The sequence below is a fragment of the Ochotona curzoniae genome, unplaced genomic scaffold (genome assembly GCF_017591425.1).
Source record: "Ochotona curzoniae isolate NIBS_2020 unplaced genomic scaffold, NIBS_Ocur_1.0 scaffold_2587, whole genome shotgun sequence".
Lineage (NCBI taxonomy): Eukaryota > Metazoa > Chordata > Mammalia > Lagomorpha > Ochotonidae > Ochotona > Ochotona curzoniae.
In genome coordinates this window covers 8642979-8667562 of record NW_024467096.1, presented here as the reverse complement: position 1 = coordinate 8667562, position 24584 = coordinate 8642979, and the positions used below count along the sequence as shown (strand labels likewise).

Sequence of the window (24584 nt, the reverse complement as noted above, 5' to 3'; positions counted from 1 at the left end):
TATTTTTATCCCTTGCTTATACTCGTACGGAACTGTGATCTTTTCCTTTTCACTTGTTGAAAATTATAGCTAGTGGTGTACTAAGTCTGTGATTCTAGAGTGGTTTGAAATTTATATTTTTTAAAAATGTTAAATAAAAAGAAAGGTGAAAGAACAGGTATTGAGTGAGGGAGGATGGAGGGAAGTATACTTAGAATTTTACCTATGAGAAATATATAAAATCAGTTCTCTTTATATTGATAGAGAAATTTTTTTAAAAAAAAGCATAATCCAAGAAGTGCTACATTAGATGAAACCAAATTGGTAGAAAATTAATGGTTATTAATATATCTGATGTGGAATTCATTGTGTTTATATTTTTGAGTATGTTCTATAACGTTGTTAATTTTAAATTATTTAAGTACAATGAATAAAAAAGTCTATGCATTATCTTCTCATGAGCACAATTGCTATATTTTCTTTCTTCATTTTGCATTTATTACCTCCTCAGATCCGAAGGAGGTATCTAATTGATCCCTGGTAGAAACCAAGTCTAAAGAATTCTGAAACTCAAAGTTCTATCTCTCATCAACATCTCTATATATGGAGTGTTAACATAATGCTCTGATGTTAAGGGGTAATCAGTAGGTTTTGGTGGAATGAGACTAACCCTAGAAGTGCTCTTTGACTTAGGGATGAATGCGATTGAGTCTCCACCCTCAAGGGACTTCCCAATGATGTGAACTGTTCCTCTGTATACCTCCAGAGTTCATTCCCTCAGGTCCACAGAGTGGGACCTTGTGCCAATTTCCAAGATCCTTACCTGGTTAAATGTTCCATTTCTGAAAGCTTCGTCGTCTTCAAGACCTTGTGGGCCAGGGCAATGACCCGGAAACCTTGCACTGTATAATTTCTCAGCTCCTGTTGGAAATTTCTGGGCACTGCCAGAAGAGCAGGGACAGGTAAGTGTGAAGTCATGATGAAGGTTTCCCAGCTCATAAGACAGACTCTAAGATGCACGGAGGTAATTGGGAGATGAGGATGGAGCCTTTATGAATGGGATTAGTGCCCTGACAGTATAAACAGGAGATAATCTCTCTCCACTAAGCAAGGACACAGCAAGCAGGTAGACATCTGCAAATCTGGGAAAAAAAATGGCCCTTAGCAGGACCCTAATTATCTGATGCCTTAAGATTGTACTTCTCAGCCTCTAGAACTATGAGAAATACATTTCTATTGGTTAAGCCACTCCATGTATTGTATTTTTGTTATAGCAATTCCAGTTAATTTTGCAAATCAGGTGTCAAATGCAGTGAATTCAGTGAGAATAGATCATAGGACCACATCTGTGTCAATGAAACGTGAGAAACTGTCAACCTGCTAGATCAGAGGTCTGCAAACTGTGACACACATGCCAGATTTGGCCCGCTATCTGCCTTTGTAAATAAGGTTTCATTGCAACTCACTCACATCCATGTGGAGGTTTTTTTCTTCATTTTATTATTCAGGGGGTTGTTTGGGTTTTTTTGTTTTTGTTTTTGTTTGTTTGTTTGTTTGGTCTGTGGCTGCTTTAAATCTACAAAGGCAGGGTTGAGTAGTTGAAAAAGATATTGGGTAGCTGGAAAAACCTAAAATATCTACAGTCTGGCTCATCACAGGAAAGTTGGCCAACCACAGCATTGGATGATGACAATACAAACATATGTGTGTTGCTACAGAATTGGTAACCATTCGTTTATATTCATAAATCTTTCCTGTTTATAGCATGCTTGTGTAGCTATTGAAGAATTCCCAGCACAGTCTCAGTGATGATGGGTCCTGATATCGTAATTCCTTTTCATCCCAACTGACTTTCTGCTCTAGATCAGCTCAAGTTTTCTCTACACCTCAAGCTTCCATATTTTAAGTAAAAGGGCCTGCAGATTCCACTAATTTCAGACTTTGTATAATTCTAACACACTCCCTGAGATGGGGATCTGGTTTCAAGAATGTTCTCTAAGTCTTAAGCCAACAGAAGATGGTGTTAGAATAGAAGAAACAGTGCTCTGTTGTTACTGACAGAGCAGAAACAGCAGGTGTCAGTTTAGGGGTCCACACCATGCTCTCTTAGGTCAGTACTGGACCAAACAGGACAAGACTTAGTCTGTGAAAGGCAGGAGTAGTGGGAGCCATGAGGATGACCAAAGTAAAAGAGAAAGGAGCGCTCTCTAAGGTTTAAAAGTCTCTAAATAGAAAAATTCAAGCAATCATTTGCCAAATCTAGAATTCTGTGCACAAGCTGGCAGCTATCAGCAATCACCAGGAGAATATGGATGAAAGTCAGGATTAAAAAAGGCCACTTTGATCCAAATGAACTCATTTGAATGCAAAAATATTCTGATAAATTCAGCTGGCACTTAGAGAATGCATATGTTTGTACAACTAGGAGACAATACAAATCAGCTCGAAACCTGGCCCAGAGAGATAAAATTGCTGTGAAATGATCAATTAGCCTTCTTTAATATGATCTAATTTACTCTAATCACTTTTTTTCCCCCTAAATATCTATTTTCTCTATATTCTCTTTCCATCAATCTGCCTGAGCCCCATCGGTGTGGGTAGCCTCCACTCTCTGTAGGACCAATGCAGGATCCAGATCTCTTTCTTTGATTCCCTCTGAAATACTCCTCATTCTAACCCTCTTCTCTGACCCCATAGTCTCACCCCTTCCTGGCTTCTGATGCTCCCCAGTGCCTCATAGCAGTTATACTTTGCTGGCTGCATCACGGCTGGGAAAGACACTTTGCCTCTGCACCTTGCAATCACCACCTTCATCTTGTACGGGCCTTCTTTCTACGTTACCCAGAAAATATTCACATCCATAGACTGCAGTTTCCTGTGTGTGCTTGCATCACGTATTGCATCTTCTAAAGCCTTTTACATCTTCAAAGAGAAACATGTCATACCTGTTTCGGGTCTGCAGAACTTGGCCACCATTTCTGGGGCGCCCTTCATGTAGATGTGGCAGTGATGCTCCCCAGCCAGTTGAGCGATCACAGACATCCTCTGCAGGCTCGAGGAAAAGGGAAACTGGCGCAAGATGGCGATGGCTTTTACAGGACTCTGCATGGGCATCAAAAAAAGGGAGTGTCTAAGGCCTTTGGACAATGTCTAGCCAATGCACAGAGTGGTTTACTCTAGAATGTGCCCAGTGCCATCATGAAGGGCTGTGTGTGTCACAATATTCCAGCTTGTCTAGCTGCTTCTTGGGTAACTCCTTCTAGAAGTTATCTGGCCTTTCCCTTGACTGCCTGCTAAAATCTCAGTCCTTTTCCAAACCAAATTTCCAGGTCATATCCCTTGGGGTCATTCCTACCTCTGACTCCCAAAGTTCTTTCTGAAGCTTTTATTATAGCATTTGGCATACCTTCTTGCTCAGTAAATTCCTGGCTGAGCTCAGAGGTGACCAAACCAATGAAATATGATGAGAGAAGTCCAAATTACAGGGCTACAAAAATATAGAAAAGTCAGAGAAGTTCACCAGTTAAAAATCATATGCTTTGGGTGCAGTGCATCGGCTGAACTGGTCAAGCATCCACCTCAAAGCACCAGGATCCCATCTGGAAAGAGTGTCCCTAATGCTTTACTTCCCATCTTGCTCACTGCCTGTGGCCTGGAAAAGCAGTGGAGGATGTTCCAAAGCCTTGGGACCCTGAACCCATGTGGGAGACCTGGAGGAGGATCCTGATTTCCGGCTCCTGAATGTGAATTGGCTCAACTCCAGCTCTTGTGGTGATTTGGGCAGTAAACCAGCACTTGGAAGATCCTTCTCCCTGCCTCTCCTTCTCTCTGTGAATTTGCTTTTCCAATGAAAAATAAATAAATCTTACAAAAAAAAAGAGTCACATAACTTGAAGAAGCACATCATACCTGGCTAGCTTTGGGTCCTGGCTTTATTATTATGCTGGAATCTGGTAGTCCAAATTTGCAGGCATCTACATCGCATTCTTCCATTTTCTGTTAGAAAATGAAAACACTCATCAAATTTCTGGGAGAAAAACAGCAAGAAAGAAATATCTCTTATTTGTATAACACTTTAATCTTTTCAAAGCCCTTTTCACATATTTTTTATTTCAGGCCAATTATCTTAACACAGTCATTGTCAAATTTTTGTTGTGTAGTTTTATATTAAAGAACTTTCTGTAGAATGTCAAAAAGCCAGAAATGTTATGAATACCTTTTAAGGAGCACTGGTAAAGAAGCATTAGCTACAGCTCAGCGATTCCTCCTAAACCGTTATGTTTAGTAAAAGGTGAAAGAATTAAGTGAACATGTACTCTCTGATAATATTGAGCGTATATCTCAGATGATGCAGAAGCAGGCCCTAAATACACAAAGAGCTACTTCTTTAAGTTGTATGTATGCACATCTCTTAATTTAGACATTTGTAGGGTTAACAGATCAGCTGCTAGCAAATTAGGACACACATACTACATTTGTAAACTTTGGATGTTATAACAGAAACTAATGTCATTGAAAAGCCAGTATTAATATTAAAACATGGGAACGTAGCGCGGTTTCCATGGCATAACTGCCACCTGTAGCATTGGCATCCCATATGGCTGTCCGTTCCAGTCCCATTAGCTCTACTTCTGATCCATTTCCCAGCTAATGGCCTGGGAAAACAACGGCTAATGGCCCAAGGTGTGAGACCCTGGATGAAGCTCCTGGCTCCTCCTGGCTTTGGACTGACCCAACTCCAGCCACTGTGGCCATTTGCAATAACCAGTAGTGGAAAATCTCTCTCTCTCTCTCTCTCTCTCTCTCTCTGTCTCTGTCTCTCTCATGATGCCTTTTAAATATTTTTAAAGCATATAAGGAAGTTTGGAAAATTAATCAGTAGGTGAAAGATTTTTTATGTGTTTCTCTTTCTGAATAAGTGTATTCCAGAAGCATTTCTCTTTCAAAAAGGCATATAGAAAAATACAAAATGGCAGTCATACATAAAATATTAGAGGCCAGAAAATAGAAAACAGCATCTAGTCTCAACTATAGTGATTAGTTGGCTTAACTTTGAGTATATCACCTCACTTCCCCAGATATCAGATTCTGATACCCCCTTCTAGCACTAAAATTCCTAGAAGTTTGCAAGAATATGTTCCCTCCTCCTAATGTTAGTGGAAGGTACCTCTGCCAAAGGTGCTGAACAAGAGACTGCTTCTGACGCAGCTTTAAATTCAGTGAACACTCTTGCACTTTCATCCTTTGTTTTAGGTAGCTACAACTGTTCTTACAAAGCTAACACTGAAGATGGATGTTCCCAAAGAAAGCCCCAGCTTCTGTGCTATCACACTCTTTCGATGGAAGCCATTCCTCGGGACCAAGACCAAGCTCACATACGGCACTAAGGATTCTACAATGCATCCTGGTGACATCAACGAGGATGTGCCTTCATCAGGATATTGATTGTTCATTAAGATTCAGGGAAAGTGTTACTATGACTGTGCATGCCAAATAAAAACTCTCCACAGAACATATTCTCATTTTAACTCTGTTATCGAACAACTGCCCTATTACCACTTTCTCCTTTTATTAACTTGGCCTCTAGAAAGCTAAATTTTTTCCATTGCACATCATTCTGTCAACTTCCTCTGAGGTGTCTATCATGCCATTGGTTGTTTCCATTCTTTTACAGCTCTATTGATCTGATGTGTATTTTTATTTTGTTTCAATTTTTGAGGGCAGCAAATATAATTATTAAAATAAGGAAGACATACATGGTTACCTTCTATTTGTAATTTCATAGCAGTCCCTAAAACCCCCTGATGTTCATCACCTCAGTGCTCAGCCAGGAGTGAGTGACTGTTATTCCCAATGTCAAGAGAAGAGAACAGACTCAGTTTTGATTCTGTATTTAGGATCATATGACCAAACTGTGGTAGAGTTCAGAACTCCTCACATTACATTCCTGGAACCTCCACAAAGGGCTTCTATCCTTTAGATTCTATTTACGTCCAGCTTAGAATATCAAGCCAATTATCATAAAGGTCCCCATGTTCAGTGTCTAGACTTCTGCTGCCCCATAAAAGAGCTTGCAGCCTCATGTGACTATTTAGATGTAAACAAAATAAAATCAACTAATTCCTCAGTTGTAGAGCTGCAATCCATAGGTTCAGCACTAACCAATGGCACTGGTTTAGGATCAGCTCAGCACCAGCCATTAAAGCCACTTGGGGAATGAATCAGCAGATGGCAGATCTTTTCTCTGTCTCTCCTTCTCTCTATAAAGCTGTCTTTCCAATAAATATATAAAAATTTAACAACTGTACATATAAAATATATAAAATTAGTTTCATTCATGTAATGAAAAGCTTAAAGAAAAAGAAACACATCTGTACTCCCAATGTATTTCCTCAGTTTCTTCTCATTCAGTTGAACTACCATCTTTAAAATTTTTTAAATTGTAAAGTCAGATATACAAGAAGGAGACACAGAGAGAAAGATCTTCCATCTGCTAATTCACGCCCCAAGTGGTCACAACAGCTGGGGCTGAGCTGATCTGAAGCCAGGAACCAGGAGCTTCTTCTGGGTCTCCCACGTGGGTGCAGAGTCCCAAGGCTTTGGGCCATCCTCTACTGCTTTCCCAGACCACAAGCAGGGAACTGGATAGGAAGTGGGGCAGCGGTGACATGAACCGGGCCCATGTGGGATCTTGGCACGTGGAAAGCAAGGATTTAACCATTAGGCTACCATACTGGGCCCACTAGCATCTTACCCAAGCGGTGCCCTCAAACATCTTGAGGTCCAATGGGTCTCCCTGGATGGTCCCATCGAGAAGGATCAGAGAATGACAGCTGGCCATGGCGGCACACAGTGGACCCCAAGGTACAGCCTTGTCTGAGACAAAGCTGTGAACTTTTTGGAAACTGGTAGAAAAGACAATGATAAAATTAAAATCTTCAATAAAATCATTTTGCACATTCTTCCCCTTTAATCTTACTGAGAATTACAGTCTCCTACCTTACCTGGCAATCCCTTCAAAAGCTCCTTACTCTCCATCTGATACAGTCCAAACTACTTAACCTGAAACTCAATATTGTCTCTGCTCAAGTTGTACCTAGATTTAAGCCTCTACCCCTACCCCTGTCCTTCACATGCAGGATTCTAAAGCCAACATAAACTTCTTTCTATTTCTACCATTGTCCAGAGATTTGATGCCTTTGATTCATTCACATTTTCAACCAGAACATTCTACCTGCTAAATGGTTATTGTGAAAGCTGTTCTTGGAGTTGAACAGAATTTTCTTCTCAAATATTTTCCATTAGTCAATTCATACTGTATCATTAGAGGGCTTGGGAATCATCACAGAGATATAACTTTGTAGGGTTACTCATAAAAAGCCTGTGTAATGGTAGTGTTTGAGAAAGGTACATGAACAGGAAACAGAGCTACCATGGCAGACTCTATTATTCTTTCTCTAAAGTATTTTGTATTGTAGGCCAGAAGTCGCTAGAAGAACAGAAAATTAGGGTTAGGAAGAAGCCTGCATGGTAGTTCCAAGTAGTAAGAGTATGCATGAACTCCAAGTGGTGCTCATTGGCCACCTCTACGCAATTTGTCCCATTTTCTGAAATCCCTAGTTTGCATCTCCTTCTACCATCTGCTTTCCTTTTTGACAAGATTGAGTGACACAATTCACCTTCATTTCCTCACATCTTGGAACTGAATAGTTGCCAGATCTTGTTGTTTCTAAAAACCTAGAGTGCTAAGACCACAAATGGAAGTGAGAGAATACTGCTAACAGCCTTTTCTCCTTTCACTGCTTTAGGCAACAGAGGTCCTGCCTGGCTGAGACAGCGCAGAAACACAGGAGTAGGGTTAGCATGCATTTAATTCATTGACTGCCCTTCTCCCAGCCCAGGGTATCTTCTGCTATGTCATCCTGGCTGCCCCCTACATCAGATGTGTACGTGTTGCAGCTGGCTCTATCCATGTCTTAGAGTCTCTGCATGCTAAGGCAGAGCTATCATTACACAATTCTTGTGCTCAAAACCTTCGAAAGGCTCCCTGTGCTCTAGCTGATAAAGGCCAAAGTCCTTCATGTGGAATCAATGACTTGTCTTCTCCAGGTCTTCTTTGAATCTTCATATCCGTGTCTTTCATGTCTCAGATACTAGAGTATAAAGGACATTTGCTTAGCAACCATAGCCTCAACCGATGTGTGATGTCCAAAATTGAACATCCCAAGCCTAAAAGTCATCAGTGAAATGCAGAAGGCTGGCCTCAGTCCCACATCATGCAGATAAGAGCATGGGACACCACCTAGAGAAGGGTCCTGTCTCCCCTCTCCAGCTCTCTGCTGGACATCTGTGTGATTGTTCTCTTCTCCCTCTAGTACCAGCTTTCAGTTCCTCCACAAAATTGCTAGCTACACATCCTTCAAAACTGATCCCAAAGGACATCTCAGTTAATTATGTTTGATCCACTGAACATTATAACTGATTTCTATTTCTACCCACTATCTATAAGTCAGTAGTGTGCAACTTGAATAAACCTATATTGTTTCATCTCTCTAAAATCAGAAATCTCTGCCTTAATAGCAAAATTCCCATAGCCTATGCTATACATTGAAGATGGGTCTATTGATACTTTTGGATCCCACTAAACTGAATTCCTCAAGGGAAAAGATGAAGCCATTCTTTCCTAGACCACCCTCCCAACCCTTGACCCCACAAAGCCAACCAGAAACTTTTATGACTTTCAATTAACTCTGGTCTCAATTTCACTTTGTTCCTCTGTTTTATTCATTCAGCCCTTTAATTATCCATCTTATTCTATTTCCTTTTTTCATGCAGACTTTGACAATCTGCTCTCCTTATGTCTGAACTTGAATCTCATTTAATTATACACAAGAGTGAAGTACTGGATCTGAGTATCACTAAAGTAGCCCTACCAGTCACACATCCTATCTGCACTCAAGGGACATACCAATTGTCAGCAGTAGGGACAGTCCCCCAGAGGTCCAACCCATCTTCGGTAAGAGTACCAGTCTGGATAAAATGATTAGAATTGCGATTAGTATAATATTTCAAGTTTTTAGTTATATCATGATTTAAAAAAAAAGTTTTCCCCAAAATAATGGTAAATTCAGATGTCTGTAAACATCTAACCTGAAATCAGGCAATAAATGATCCCCAGAATTCCATGTTCCTATTTGGTGATTCTAGTTACTAACTTTGACAACAAAATACAAATGTTTTGGTTTGATTTTATTTGTTTATTGTTGTGACTGCTGCTGTTGTTATATGGGGCAGGTGTAGTATATGGCAACTCAACAAAAACTAGCCTGAGAGCATCTGACGCTTTAATTGGCAACTCCTGTCTTCCCCAGCAGAAGTCGCTTTTTTTTTTTTCTTTCCAAGGCTGTTTGGCTCAGAGTTTGCCATCTGGCTCACAGTAATTTTCTAAAAAATTGTCACAGTCTACATTGATAATGAAATGTTGATAAAGAACTTCGAGACAGCAGAGAGAGACTGGGTGCTAATAACTATTAATTAACATCCGTGAGTGAGTTTAATTGTTCAACCAAGAAGAAAATGGTCAGGAGATGTGATTTGCTGCATTATGGCAGAATGTTTGTCAGATAACAGAACAAGCAAAAACAAAAACAAACCCTGAGCAATGTCAGCACCATCGCTTTTCCTTGCCTCATGGTTTTCCATAAATCTCAACCCTGTTTTCCTGCTATGGAATCCTAACTTTGGGCCTGCTGAGTGCCCAATACGAGGGCAAGTGGAGTGCCCACCACTGTCTCAGCACTGACAGGCAAGGGGCATGTGTTCCCAAGCATCATGCAACACCACACCCACCTCTGACATCACTGCTTTGAGATAGAAGGCACTGGATTTTCTAGTTTCTCATCAAATGATGTCGTCTATAGTCATAGCATAATGTTTTACAGTGAAGTGCAGCCATGACTCTCTGTTCTCATGACCAAGTAAAACCATAGAAACAGGTTGGCTGTGATGTGAGCAGCCCAAGAACATTACAGCATGAATCCTCCCATCACCAGAAATATGAGGATTCTGCAAAGTACATGCAAAGATGCATACCTGTTCTGGATTTCCATATTAAAGAATTAAGCTATCTGTTTCATTAATTTATTTGGATTTCATAAACAAAGAGCTCACATGTGCACATGAGTTATTCCTTAACCTCTAAAAAATTCTTTTCTTTCATTTATCTTCTGAGTACTAGGAGTGCCCCAATACATATGTGCTTATTGTCCAAATCCTCTCTACTTGTTCCACTTCAAAAAGAGTTATCAAGTTAATTCAAAAGGAAATGGTTTCCCAATGACAAGATTATGTTTTTAAACATGTCAACAGATTTTCTGCAGTGAAACAGAAATGAAACTATATAATTTTTGTATGTGAAAATGACTCTTATACAACAAAACTAGTTATAAATAGATGGGAAATGAAATCATAGTTAAACTTCTAAAGGGCATAAGAAAAGAATACCTCTTAGCATAAATACAAGCCTGGCCCTGAATAAAAAGAGCTTGCGCTAGAGAATAGGTGATAGAGCAACATAAAATAGAAATATGCAAATAGAAGAGGACACCAAAATATTCATAAAAATGGAATTCAAGAATAAGTCTATTTTGTTGTAGGGAAAAAAAAACATGACATTTATGCGTATTTTCTAACATTAGGTATTTCCATCAACTTTATGAAGATTTCTCAAATACCTGAACTTAAAAAGTATTTTGTACTAAAATAAACTTTTCTTTGAATTGCACTTTCTGTAAGGTTTTTGAAAAAAGATTGGACACTCAGGATCCCAGGGATAGAGCAAGTAGATGGAAATTCTCTTAATTGTGGAGTGCTTTATTATAAAATCACAGTGATGAAGATTTTTAATGTGAAAACTAAAATGAAACAAAGTGAATTGTAGTTTAATCTACTTGTATTAAAAATCCACCCACAAACTTAATGTCTAACGCAGGTTTCTCTTACTGCTATTTCCCAGTCCAGAGGTCTTGGCAGTGTCCTCTGCCATAGGGCCACACGGTGTTTGGCCAAGAAAGCCCAAGAGTGGCCACTCCAACTACCCAGTAGAGGAGTTCATGAGAATACAGATGACATAGCATGAGACAGGTCATAAAGTGAACAGCTGCTGGAAACAATTAGTTTCAGAAACAAGTAGGCAATGACATATTTCATCCATCTCCCTTGTGTACTCTAGCTTACTGGGTAAAAGAATCTCCATCAGCAAGTTTCTAATGAGTTGCTATTTGGTCCTGAATCTAACATGAAGCTGTTGTGACAATTACCATTCTGACCCCTGATTGGTGATAAGTGCGGACTTTTTTTTGCACATGTAACAGCAAGAGAAAGAGTGAAGTTATTTAGGAGACAGACTACTTCCAACTGCAACGAAGACTGCTGCAGGTGTCACTCCATCCTTTTCTTCCTTGTCTTGGGGCCATGTATGATATCTGTCATTGGTGGAATGCTTATCTTCTAGAACTGTCCTTCTGCTCCATCTCTGTCACAAACTTTCAAGTAATCTCTTATGTTTTCTATTCTTTAAGTTCCTCTTGGGAAAGCTGAGTCTTCTAAGACTTAACCTATTCATGAAAATAGGTTTTTGACTATTTAAGATTGATGAAATACCATTAGTACTGTATTTGAATGTTTCATATTTTTAGGTTTAGGAAAACTCCTGTGATTCCTCTTATTTACTATGCTTTGATTAAGAGATAAAAGTGTTTATCTCCTCAACTCTTATGAGGATTTTTAAATTTTCATGGCAATATGATTGCTTCATAAGTTCAGTAAAGCTCTTCCACTCATAATAAGATACAGTTGACAATAATAGCAAATCTAAAACTTGTGCTTGAAATGCCTGGTTTGCAAAGTTCTAAAGCTTATAATGAGTAACTGAGATTGTTATTTCTTATTAGACCCTAAAGCTTCAAAACATTAGAAATTATGATTTAGAAAATCTAAGTCTGCCATGGATTGACTCTTGATTTTGAGAATTTTCCAAGAACTTTTGTTGTCACACGTAATGCAAATAGTCAATCAACAAATCATAATACTCCTGCTTTTCAAGTTTGACCTCTTCTGAATTTAGATGCTCTCTTGGTTTTGTTACATTATTGTCATTTTTGAGATTTGTGCCATAGATGTATATTTCTCAGCAAGATAATGCTGTTGAACCACTTTGAGATGATGACTGTGCCTACAGAACAGATAAATGTAGGTTTAGCAATGGAGTCTATGTGAAGTTAGCCTGAGGAGTGCTTATCCTAAACTCTGTGTTGTTCCAGTGTGGCTGCAAAGATTGCTGACACTAACTTCTGGTGGTCAAATACTCCCCGCCAACATTGGGCCAGATCAACAATCAGGTCAAATGCAATCTGCAGTGAGGGACAAACAGAACCCAGTTACAGTGTGCTCAGACAAGAATACTGACCTCAAGGAGGCAGCGAAAAGCAAGATGGAGTCACTGGTGTCAAAAATAGAAATCACCAAGAAGTTATGAGGGAAGGGATCTTAACTAACACCAAAGACTGCGTGGATTGTAGAGACGGCTCCCATTTCAAAAGAAATGCTAACTGGATGTGATACTTAATTATTCTCATGCTTTGTCATGTAAGGCTGGTCGACATGCATGAGAATAACAGCTACTTTTGACATCTTGATAATTCTAGGAGTACATTTATGCCTATGTTTTTAGTCAAACAATGTGACACCTAAGTACAAACAAATCAGATTTGAAATGAAATTACATTTTCTCCTCTGCTTCAAATGATTCTGCTAATATCTATCCTCCTTGTCCTAACTCCTCGGGCTCCTCTTTTGAACAAACCAAAATCCCTTTCTCTCCACAGGATGCAGCAACTCCTACAACATCAAATTCCTTCAAATGAGGTCACCTACAGGTCTCTGAACAATGCAGGCAGACATTTCTGGACAAATCACTGCTTTCCACGAGACTCTAGCTCCTGTTGAGCTCTAAGCCAAGACTCCTGGAAGACAAATAAAATTAGCCAGGGTCAAGGCAATAACTTCATCCAGCACAAAGCAGTTATGTAACATGAGTTCTTCTCCAAAATGCCAAAGATTTGTCATTGCTGATCCTTGGGGATGTGAAGGGTGACCCCATAAGCATTTGGTGAAGTACATTAGATAATAGAGGATATAACATCCTCAGCTCCACCCAAAAATGAAATCACTTGCCTGGGAAAACTTTTGGGACAGTACAAAACTCTCTCAATGAGGAACTATTGCAGTTGAAAGCATACATCTGTGACTGCAATGCTCATTGTAACTGACAGGCTGTGACAGCTCTGCTCACTGCTCCTTGCAAGCATATAGCAACAGTGTCCTAAGAGGGGACTGTCCTGATAAGTGTGCTCCTCATACTATGGTCTGTGTTACAGCAGCAGAAGTCAGTCTCTACCTGACCTGCTTGCCCACTGTTTTCTTACAGTGTGTTCAATAAACCTAACTTGCAGTCTTGATATGCTCTGGTGAATTCTTTCACTGCAGGTGACACTGGCTTCAGCCAATTTCTTCCAGCAACATAGAATAAGCAAAGCATCTGTTCAGCTGTCACTCTTCTTATAAAATAAAGATACACTTCCTCCTCCAAGACAAGGCCTCACTCCTTATCATGGCATGTCAGGACCTTAGATCAGGATCTCTTTCTTTCAGTTTTATTTTTTACTGAACAACCTCCTTTCAAGCCATACCCCACCATCCTCTGTTCCCCCATGAGATCAAAGCCTGTCACACCCTGCCTTTCAATCTGCTGTGATGACTAACACTATAGTGCAAAGAATACCTCCTACCTTGGGCAGGAAACGACTGTGTGTGATGCTTTCCTTACAGTCAGCTGAGCACACCTCTCACACCATGATCATGTTACACTCCTGTGTCCCTGCCTCCTCCTACTGCTTTTCATGAATCAGAAATAACTCATTACTGGGTCTCATTACCAGCACTGTCCTGAGTTGAAGACAGAGCAGGACCAAGCAGGTAAAGTGAGCAGTCCAAGCTGAGGACAGGGACCGAGCAGCAGGCAGATGACTCTGACATCTCTACAGGTGCCCCATGTGAGTTCTGTTTGGGGGAACTACCCGTTAGCAGCAGTCCCTTTCCCTTCCCGTCCCAGCCACATGCTCTTCCACTTCTGCCATTCCAGTTGCCAAACTACTGAGACAACGTTCACCCAATCCAGATCCCATTGGGGCAGTCAAGAGAAAAGCTAAGGACTGAGTGTGTCAATGCAGGCCCTTATCCAGTCACTCCTTTTCCTTTCCCGAGGAAGAGAAGAAAACACCAAGTTCACTCAGGCTCTGGAGAATTGATGCAGGGAACAGAAATGTTCCTCACGATTTTGCTTGAACTCAACTAGTCACAGAAGTCATTATAGTAACAGATTGAAAACACAAAGCAGACTCAAAATACTAAATTACAAAAGAAAAAGTTCATCCTACAATCACTACGATGCCACTAGAGATATCAATAAAGTAGGCTTCCAGAACGGGATCTCACACTAGCTTACGATGTAACCTCCTCTGGCATCTGAGTTTCAATCCACAAAATGTGGACACTGGACCAGATGTCCTCTGAAGCTTCTCCCAGCCCTGGATACCATGAAAACACAACTTCTAACTTGGATATTTTGGATCATACTTTGTCAAAGCACACCAGGTTGATTTGCCCACACATATTGATTCTCTGTGGAGAGATACAGAAGATTTTCTTCTTCTTCAGCCTCTTCTGGGCATACACGATGCCCATGGTGAGAGCAGCTGGCAGCACAGGGGGCACAGTCACAGTGAGCAGGATCAAGGCCATGGTTGCAGTTTCTTTGGGAGAAACCTGGGAATGAGGGATATGTAGGCAGGTTAGCCCAGGCCTGGCACCTTTGTCCTGCCACCCTTGGGAAGCCCCCAGTCCCTCAGAAGGAATATCCCTAGTGAGTGAGTTCTCTGGCTCTCTTTCGGGTCTTGACCATCATCTGGCTGGGATGAAGGCATGGGCAACACTGTCTCATTGTGCGGAATAAAGGAGACTCTTGATCCCTATTCCAAGTCGCTCCGCCCTTTCCTGATCTTAGTCCTCTGCACTTGACAGGCCCTCTGCTTAGGATCCCATCGCTTTTCTGCTCTCCAAGCATTCTAGAGGCTCCAGGGTACAGCAGCTAACCTTGGCTGTGATATTTCACTCAGCATCTTAACCATTGTCATCTAAATCTCTCTCCTAGCTCAGCAGACAAGCACCTCGGGTGCAGCAGCTGTGGCTCATGCATCTTTTAATTTATCTTCAAATACACCGTATTCATCTCTAGAAACAAGGCCTGGAGAAAGTGATCAGACCACAGATTGAGCGAATGCTAACCAACTAAATCTAGAACTAACGTTTTACTGAACTCTCAGTGTGTATCATCAGCTCTTTGAAAGACAAACATCGAAGGAACTTGTTCTCCGTTGACTGCCATGGAAGCAGGTGCTGTTTTAGGCTGCATACTTCATTTTACTACTCCAACTGAGAAGCTGATGATGTAAATATTTGCTGCCTTTTCCACTTAACGGATGAGGAAACTGAGGCATGGAAACTTAAATTACTTCCTCAAGGTTACATGCTAGTATATATGAAGATCTGAACCCTCGTCTGCTAAGCACCAGGGCTCATCACGTGACCGCTATGTTAACCACAAGGTCAACTCTTGGGCAGTCAGGGACCATACCAGGTCTATAGAGGAGACCCACGAGGCTAGGCTAAAAGGCAAAGTCAAGTACCAGGCTCCTTGTTTGACTTCTCACTTGTTCTCCTCATTAACATTTCTAATTCTCTATAAACTTGCCTGCACTTTTATTAAACTAGCTACCATTGTAGCTGCAAAGTTATCTTTGGGGTATTGAGAAGACAGACCCAACATTAGCATCAGTCCCTGCCTGATACTTCTTTTTCTGATTGGGATCAAGAGAAAACTTTGCCCAGTCTGCTAAAGTCATGTCAAGCTTTTTGAGAAAATTATACTATTAAAAAGCCTTATCCTCGGTACTTACTTCATGGTACATATACACCCCTAGGGCATAGAAAAAGCCCACGACACCAAGGCAGGCGAGGAATACCATGAACTTGAAGGCATCACTGTATAGTTTGAAGTTCACAGGCCGAGGGTAGAGGATGGATCTCACCAAGTCTCCTTTGGCTGTGTTATAACCTACATGAAGATAACCACAAAGTGGCTGGAAGGCTAGTTAAGTATCATTCACGTGAGTCATCGGAGAAAGGAAAGAAAGCAGCATGTTGGGACTTCACAGGGATTTTGCATTCTTTCTTGCAGGTCACTGGAGCAAGCATTCCCTCTGCTCTGCTTCCTCTGGCTCTGCGCATCAGCACCTCTGTGGCTCACCCAGTGCAGCTTCTCACTCACAGGTGAAAGAAAGGAGGCCATAGAAGTTGGAGAATTCATAACCAAAGAAGACAAGATGCTGAGGAAAGGTTTTATGGCAAACGTGCATGGAAAACCACTATCTTCTAAAAAGATAATTTTTTAAAAATGCATAAGGCAAGTCAATTCTATAGAATCTGCAGGTTTAGGTCTCTGATTATGCTATTCTGATCATGCTGCAAGATCTTCCAAGATACTTTTCCTCTTAGAATAAAGTCCAAATGTATAGGCATGCTCTTGAGGTTCCCATCCTCTGATCTTCTCCTACCTTTCAGAATTGATCTCATAGATTCCCTCCCCTCATGACCTCCCAAGACCCCTGTATGTTCTTTCCTTTATGCTTTGAAAGCAAATGTTAGCATGTACTTCTAGCTTTGATCTAGTTGGCTAAAGCCACCTCATCCCAACAGGTGTGACTCAAAATGCCATCTGGACAACTAAGTGTTTTCAGAATGCTACCCCTGCATCGCACACCAAAAATAACACTTCTCACTCTTTGGGAGCTCTGTGACTCTGGGTCATATGACCTTCCTCTCCCCATGTTACAGTTAGCTATATAGCCATCTATCTCCTGCACCAAGTTATAACCTCCTTCAAGGGAAACATGTATTTCTCAAAGTTTTCTGGTAGTCATGCATGCATAGCACCTAGCAATTGCTTATTAATATGTCCAAATTACTGGTTAAAATCATTGACTATGTTCTAGAAGTGAGACAGTATTCGATCATAAGAAATGACTTATTCCCATTATGATGGATATCTGGTGTCCTCAAATGTGGCTTTGCTGCCCAAGGAAAAATAACTGGTTTCCTCTAACCCAGAAGATGAAAGGTTTTTTCCTCTATCTCTCTTCTCTGTAAATCTGCCTTTCAAAAAAATAAATGCGTGTTTTTAAACAACAAAAAGTTCAATGGGAGTGACATAGCAGGTAAAGACAGTCTGCACTGATGACATCCATATGATGCACATCATCCTGGCTGTTCAGCAGCATGGGAGAAAGCAGCAGGAGATGATCCAAAGATTTGGGCCCCTTGTACCCACAGGGGAGACCCAAACAAGCTCCTAGAGCTTATCTTTGACCTGGCCTACCTCTGACCATTGGGGGCATCTAGGGAAGTAAACCAGAGAAAAGATAATCTCTGTGGTCTTTCCCTCTCTCTTTGTAACTCTGAGTTTCAAATCAATCAATCAATCAATCAATCAATCAATACATCTTTTTAAAAAAACTTTCAGTAATTTAATTACAGTCCAAATTAAAGCACAGTAATATAAAGGTTCAGGTGAAGCTGTGACTTGTGTAAGTTTGTGAAGTGATGAAGACCAGAAGCCAGGACCAGGCCATGGATGGCCTTGGTGGAAAAACATGTGAAAGAGTGGAACTCTCACAGCTAGGTATAACAAATTTTGAGCATGATACGTATAAACTCTTTCGAACTTCATCTTGCAAATATGCTTACATGACAGATTGAGGGCAGATCAGAGAAAAGCTGGGGTCAAGTGGAAAGGAAACAGTCAAAAGACTATTTGTTCTGTGTCATTTAGATATGAAATGGTGATAACCTGTCTGAAACACCAATCTTGGGAGTGAGGAACAGGGGGTAGAATTCAGGAAGAAATTATAGAAACTTTGGGATTTGGTGCCCCTTTTGGTATGGGGGAAAATGAAGCCTTAAAGATGATGTAAACAGATGAGCCAGGAGATAATGTTATTGGCAGAAAGAGGCAATGAAGGACGATGGCTTCACTCTCATCTGCTTAGCTCTGATGCGTCTGTAGTGCACACAGGTGGAGCTGTCAGGCAGGGAGCTTGAAAGACAACGTACAGAGCAACTCTCCTAAAGGAGCATATCCTGGGTGTCACAGCAGGCATGTAGAGGAAGAGGAGAAAAAGCCTACATGTGCAACCAGAGACACAAGTATGAAATCTGCATCATCCCTGTTTATGCTTCATCACATACAAGGGTTTTTAACAATGAATCATGCAGTTTAAAATGGAGACAATTTACAATATGAATGATTGGAAGGGTGTGACTATTTTTTACCAGCAAGTGGTAAACTCTACAATCACAGGCAAAATTTCACTGCTCCAATCCTCTACACTTCCAAGCAAGAACCAAGCTTACAAAAGTGGGATGCACTGACCTGTTTGCAAAACGACTGCCCTTACAGGCCCCTGCCCGGAGGACTTGACCTGGATAACTTCGGTTCCACAGAAAAGGACATGTTTCCGGTAATCTTCCAAACTGTGTGATTTCCAGGGCATGGTGTTCTCCACGTGAGGCAGTGGTGTCTTGGTGACAGGTATACTTTCTCCTAAAGATGGTTGCATTTTGTTGATTTCATGTAAATGCAGCTAGTTACTGGGAAAGGAGCTTGCCAATTTCAAGAAGTAATACAAAGCGTAACCCATGCAGTCTTAATACCCATTCTGTGGTTCATCAGATTGTTCTTAGGGATGCTGGTGATGTGAACAGTGGTACACTTAACTCTACTTCAAATAGTAAAGATCAACTGGGACCTGAGAAGCACTGCTGTGATACAGCAGCAGGTGGCAGCATCCCGTATGGGCATCCATTCAAATCCAGCTGTCCCACTTCTGATCCAGCTCCCTGTTAATGTGCCTTGAAAAGCTGCAGAGAATGACCCAGGTGCTTGGGCACCAGGATGAAGTTCCTGGCTTCTGTTTTTGAACTACCCAGGATCTGACTATTTTGGCATTGAACAATCTCTCTCTCTCTCTCTCTCTCTCTCTCTCTCTCTCTCACACACACACACACACACACACACACAGACTCTGCATTTCAAATAAAAAGAAGAAAAAAAAGAAGAAAAATATAAGCTCATCTGTCCTACAGTTAGTTATAAAGCATACAGATTATCATTCTTCTTTGCCTTTTCCTCATCCGTTTATCCATTCACCTACTTATTCAGTCATCAAAGAATTTCAAACACTTATGTTGTGCAGAGTTTTGGGAATATAATGGTACATAAAAGCAACAGACATCCTGCCCTCCTAAGCTCAGTTAGCTGGGCTAGAAAAGCACGTTCAGTAGTCTTTCTCCAAGTGAATCCTAGTAAAGATTCCTTTGTTTTGTTTTAAAAAATTATAGATTTTCCCATTGCTTCATTGCTAAACAAAGCCCAATTGTCTTGCCAAGTTGTCCATGTCCTTGAGAACTTGAGTGTTGTTGCTGTTATTCTACTGCCCCAGCTCCAGCCAAAGCAGCACATATGCGTTTCCATGTACCGACCACTGTTCTTTCTCGACACCCATCTTCTCCCTTTCCCTGGTGGCTGCCAGGCAGGATATTTAAGGTGCAAGGAAAATGAGCTCTGACTTTTAAAAAGTAAATGAATTTCAGAGACACAATAAAAACGTTAATGATATATCTTGGCTTTTAGATTTAGAGAGCACTAGAATGAATGTAAATTTTTCATCAGTCTTTCGCTAACTGCGCAATTAGCATGCTAACACATCATCTTTCTAATTGAAAATAGTATTAGATTGATTATATTTATACAAATGTAGGTCTTATCTCTCCTTTGAGGCAATAGCTAAAAGCTGGGACTTTGACATATGTGATTTTTGTCTGCTCCTCATTTTCCCTAGTTTTATGAATAATAGGTTCTAAATACATGTTTCTGCAGAATGTATGGATGAATTAAGAGAAAGCAATTACCTAGGTTTTTCTATGATTGGTTTTTATAAACTAGGTTTTTTTACGATATGCATTTTTTATATCCTAAGGTGCAACAAACTGTAAAATTTTTATCAGTGGTCTTGCATATTCAATGCAAAATTTCATTAGCCAAGCATTGTCTCTGTACCATTTTCTTTAAGACAATTATGGTGTTTTTTTCACTCTGTGGATTTATTGGATGACTTTGCAAAAATCATCAAACCTTCACAAAAATCTCCAAATCACCATGCTACACTGTTTACGGAATTGTTTGTGAAATGTCAGCATTTACTGATGATTCAAAATATATTTCTCCCTGTAGATCACAGATCATCAGTCCATAATACATGCTTATGCTGAGGCAACATTAATACACAGTTCCCCTCCACCACAACACACACACACACACACACACACACACACACACCAATGAGAATGGAAGCAGGCAGATATTGATCCAAACAGGAAAGTGAATTAAAGATAATATTCCAGACATAACATTATAGTAAGATGAACTCGCACAAAAATGGTTTTCACATCTCTTTTACACTATTGACAATAATAATAAATCTTATGCTTTTGTCTTTTTTGGGATCCCAGGAAAGGATGAATTCATCTACAGAAGATTAAAGATCCTAAGATACTGGAGACAGTTCTAGGGACACCCTCACTATTTATTCTGAACTATTGAATTGACTGATGGCACATGCAGAACTCTGCTGCAAAACGAAGATTCTTGTTCATATACCCAAGGAGTCAAACACCTTCACATGGTGCCAGTGTTTCAAATACTGTGTCTTTGTTTATTTGTAGTTGTGGTACCTATAGACTGCAAACAATTTGAAAGCCGGGACTATTTCCCATTGACTTTGTGACCCCAGCATATTACACAATGCTTGGCACATAGAAGGTGTTTCTGGGCTTTCCTTAAAAGATGGAGACAAATCAGATAAAAGAAAGGAAGAAGAGAAGACGATGTGTAATCAATTACATGTAGATCCATCAACAATCTATACACTTGTCTGACTGGATGTCAATGTGAAAGAATATCCTGCAGACAGCCTTGCATCTCCACTTCAAGATTCTGAATGGGGTGTGTACATGCCTGTCAAATAAGTTGGTAATCTGATGCACAGACAGGGAGGAAGGGAATTGTAACAGAAGAAGTAAAGGGTACAACAGGCTCTGGGGACCTGAATGCCTGGATTTATGTGCTTTCTCTTTTTCACTAAACTCACAATTACCGTGCATTTCTGTCTTAAATATACTTCCCTGTCTTCATTCTAGACAGAAATCCTGTCTGCTTCATTTGCCATCTATATCTCCAGGAGAGTGGTTGCTAATTATCACCTCTGGAATAAATGAAAGAATGAACAAGTAAACAAATAAAAATCACATCCAACTTCACCACCACAGATTCGTTTTTGGCTCTTCCTCCTGGCTTTTGGGAGGAGCTAGATCCTGAAGAGTTTTATGGCCTTGGGAGGGAGGCAAAAAAAAAAAAGGCAGGGGAGGACACTGGCTTTGGAATTTCCAAAGTCATTCATCATTTTAGGGACATTCTGAGAGGCAGGGCAAATTTTTCTGCTTGCTATACTTTCTTTTTTTTTGATAATATTTTATTATTTATTTTTAAGGCAAAGTCACATATACAGCAAGAAGGAGAGACAGAGAGGAAGATCTTCTATCCACTGATTCACTCCGCAAGTGACCGCAATAGCTCTGCTAGAGTTTGCTTTATTTATATGGCACACATTACATTATTGGTACCATTTTGATATAATTTACCTTAGTAGTCATCCTTTTGTCACATTTTGAAACATTTTCAAATGTCTCCTAAAATAATATTTTTGTCTTGAAACCATTCTCTTAATCCCTCCCCAAGTCAAGATTAATCATCGCTCTCAGTTTCCTATGACAGCAACTTAGCTCTACTGACTTTTTGTGTTGACACCTGTTTAGACATTATTTGACTCCAGTTGTAGATTCAGTCTCTAGACTCACCTTTTCCTTTGGTATTTTTTTTTCAGTGTGCTTGTTTGCATACAAAAGAAAATCTGAGGACAACATTTGTAATTAGAGCACTGAAAAGTCTCAAGTCCTAGGCAATTTATTGTAGTCAAAATCAATAGGACCCCAGGAGTTTTTGCTTGCCATACTTTCTCTCCACTGCATCTCTAGTAGCTTGAAGATCCCTGCACTGGGAGGAGGCTCCTATGTTTTGGTCACTGAAAGGAGGACAAATGATAACATGTAACATCCCGGCCAATGGTCTCAGGCTTCCCAGGTCAAGTGGAGTGAGAGAAACAAAGATAAGAACTTCCCTTTCCGTATTGCCTCCCTCCTTGCCAATGCCTTACAGAACTCAGGGTACCCAACTGCGAGCCAGGAACTGGCAGACTGCTGATGATGCGGAGAACTTGTGTCAGCCCCTTCCCACTGAATCAGTCAAAGATTGGCGAACTTTGGAGCCAAAATATGCATATAGGTGCACAAATGAGTTTGTAGTGCTAGGTGGAGGCAAAGGCGATGGGAATGTAGAGGCTGCTCTCAATAGGCGACTGCTCTGGACAGCAATGTCAATGTAGAGCCAAGGCCACAAGGCACCAAAACAAACGCTGCAGCTTCACCTCCAGAGATTCACACTCCCCACTGTCAGGGTCCTTCATGCCTGAGAGCAAGTGCCACATCCAGTTCTGATTCTTTGACCTGCTGGCTAAGCATCCCTGAGTTCTTTGCATGTCAGTTCCCTTGTTTGCAAGCTGATATTATAATAACTCTTACTCTCAATTGCTTTATGCCAGAATGAAGTGAGATGTACAATCTATTCCTAAGAAGTAAGTTGCTATAGAGATACTCAGAGAACAGTATTTGCTATTTTTATTCTTCCATAAAGAAAGACTTCTATATGCTAAGAACCATTTTTGCACACAGGAGAGAAAATATCAGAGTCATATTTACAGATGCATGTCCAGGCAAGACATTTGCAGTTTCAAAATCAAATCCCAGTGTTCTAATTGTTCAATGAGGACCTTTTCCACAAGAGTGGAAGGACTCGTGTATGTAATGTATAATGTGTATGTGTGTGTATATATGTATATACTTATACATATATATTCCTGTTTAAAGTGTCACCCGGCAAAACTGATAACTGCAATCTCTCACACATAGCACACATCAGTAACACATACACTAGTGCCGCTGACTGTTTTTCCAGAGTCAGACAATGGGAAAGGCCACTTGCCATTTCAGGTCATTTTAGGGGAGTTCTGCACATTTTAAAGACAACAGTATGTACCATTTCTATTTCTCTGGAGCTCTCTGAGTTTTCCTGGAAATCTAACAAGTACTGCACAGCCTGGTCAGTGAGAGAGAAGGAGCAGAGGCAGGGCAGCAAGCCTTTCCTTCCTTTCCATTTCTCGCTGCAACACTCTCTGCTGCCAAGCACAGAAGCCATTCTTCATTGTCAGGCTGCTGCTGGGAGATGTGAGGCGGTTTCTGCATCTGAGCTGGGAGGACATTTTTTGAGCGTGAGGTTTGCACATTGGGTACTATGGCAACATTTCAGATAAGAGATATGATCAGTATGCAAATCGTCATCACCATCATTATAAGGCAGTTAGACTTCAAACACATTACAGGAGTATTTGTAATTATACTGAATCGAATATATTTGTGTTTACCACATTTTCTTGTCTCAATTTCAAATTAAGCAGACCCATTTTTAATGTGAAATCTGCTGTGTTGAACAATTTGGGGATGGATAATGAACTCTCATTACATTTAAGAAGATGTTAAAAAATTGTGTGTGCTTTTTTTTTCACTCCCATCTTTATAACATTTGGAAACAGAAAAAGTCAACAATTCATAAGCACAGAAAGACAGTTTTTATTTTTGTCTAGCTGTATGGGCTCTTCTCTCATTAGAATGTGCTACGCTTATTTTTGAATAAAGAATATTTTACAAATAGTACCTTACTAATTATGCAAACACAAGCAGACTTCCCAAGTTAAATATGAAAACTAGGGCTGCACGAGTTGCAATCAGAAGGACCAGTGTCCTGCTCTGTGAGCTCACCGGGAAATACAAACACACAGAGGATGGAAACTGTGGAATGGTCTCTGCCATAAGGTTCAGCTCCAACTCTCCCATCCAGTGAAATCTTTGCCTCTGTCGCCTTCCTTCCATAGAGTATTTGCTTAGACAAAAATCTCTGCGCCCTCCCAGTCATGGGAGGTGTTGGTGTTTCAAGCTGTATTTTGCTTGGATTATGAATAAACCCTTTCCATATCTATAAGCAAACTGTACTTCAAACTGTACAGGCCCGCCCCATCTGTTGAAATCAAAGCACCCTACTCACGCCACCCACAGGACAATTAAATACCTGCAGTATGAAATAACTCTTATTTTGCATTTACTTTGGCATAAAATGCAAATTATTCAATAATTGCTGGTTGTGCGTA

General features: G+C 40.5%; 1 protein-coding gene across 1 annotated transcript in view; it reads right to left on the bottom strand.

The window, feature by feature from the left end:
- The window catches only part of ATP13A5 (ATPase 13A5), a 106691-nt gene that overhangs the window by 49737 nt on the left and 32370 nt on the right, over window positions 1-24584 (bottom strand). The window contains exons 10-17 of the mRNA XM_041002818.1: window positions 18584-18754; window positions 16053-16210; window positions 14674-14862; window positions 8948-9009; window positions 6734-6884; window positions 3889-3975; window positions 2925-3081; window positions 803-920 (exon numbers count right to left, since the gene is read on the bottom strand). Of these exons, the coding sequence (XP_040858752.1) occupies window positions 803-920; window positions 2925-3081; window positions 3889-3975; window positions 6734-6884; window positions 8948-9009; window positions 14674-14862; window positions 16053-16210; window positions 18584-18754 (1093 nt within the window). The remainder of the gene's footprint in view (window positions 1-802; window positions 921-2924; window positions 3082-3888; window positions 3976-6733; window positions 6885-8947; window positions 9010-14673; window positions 14863-16052; window positions 16211-18583; window positions 18755-24584) is intronic.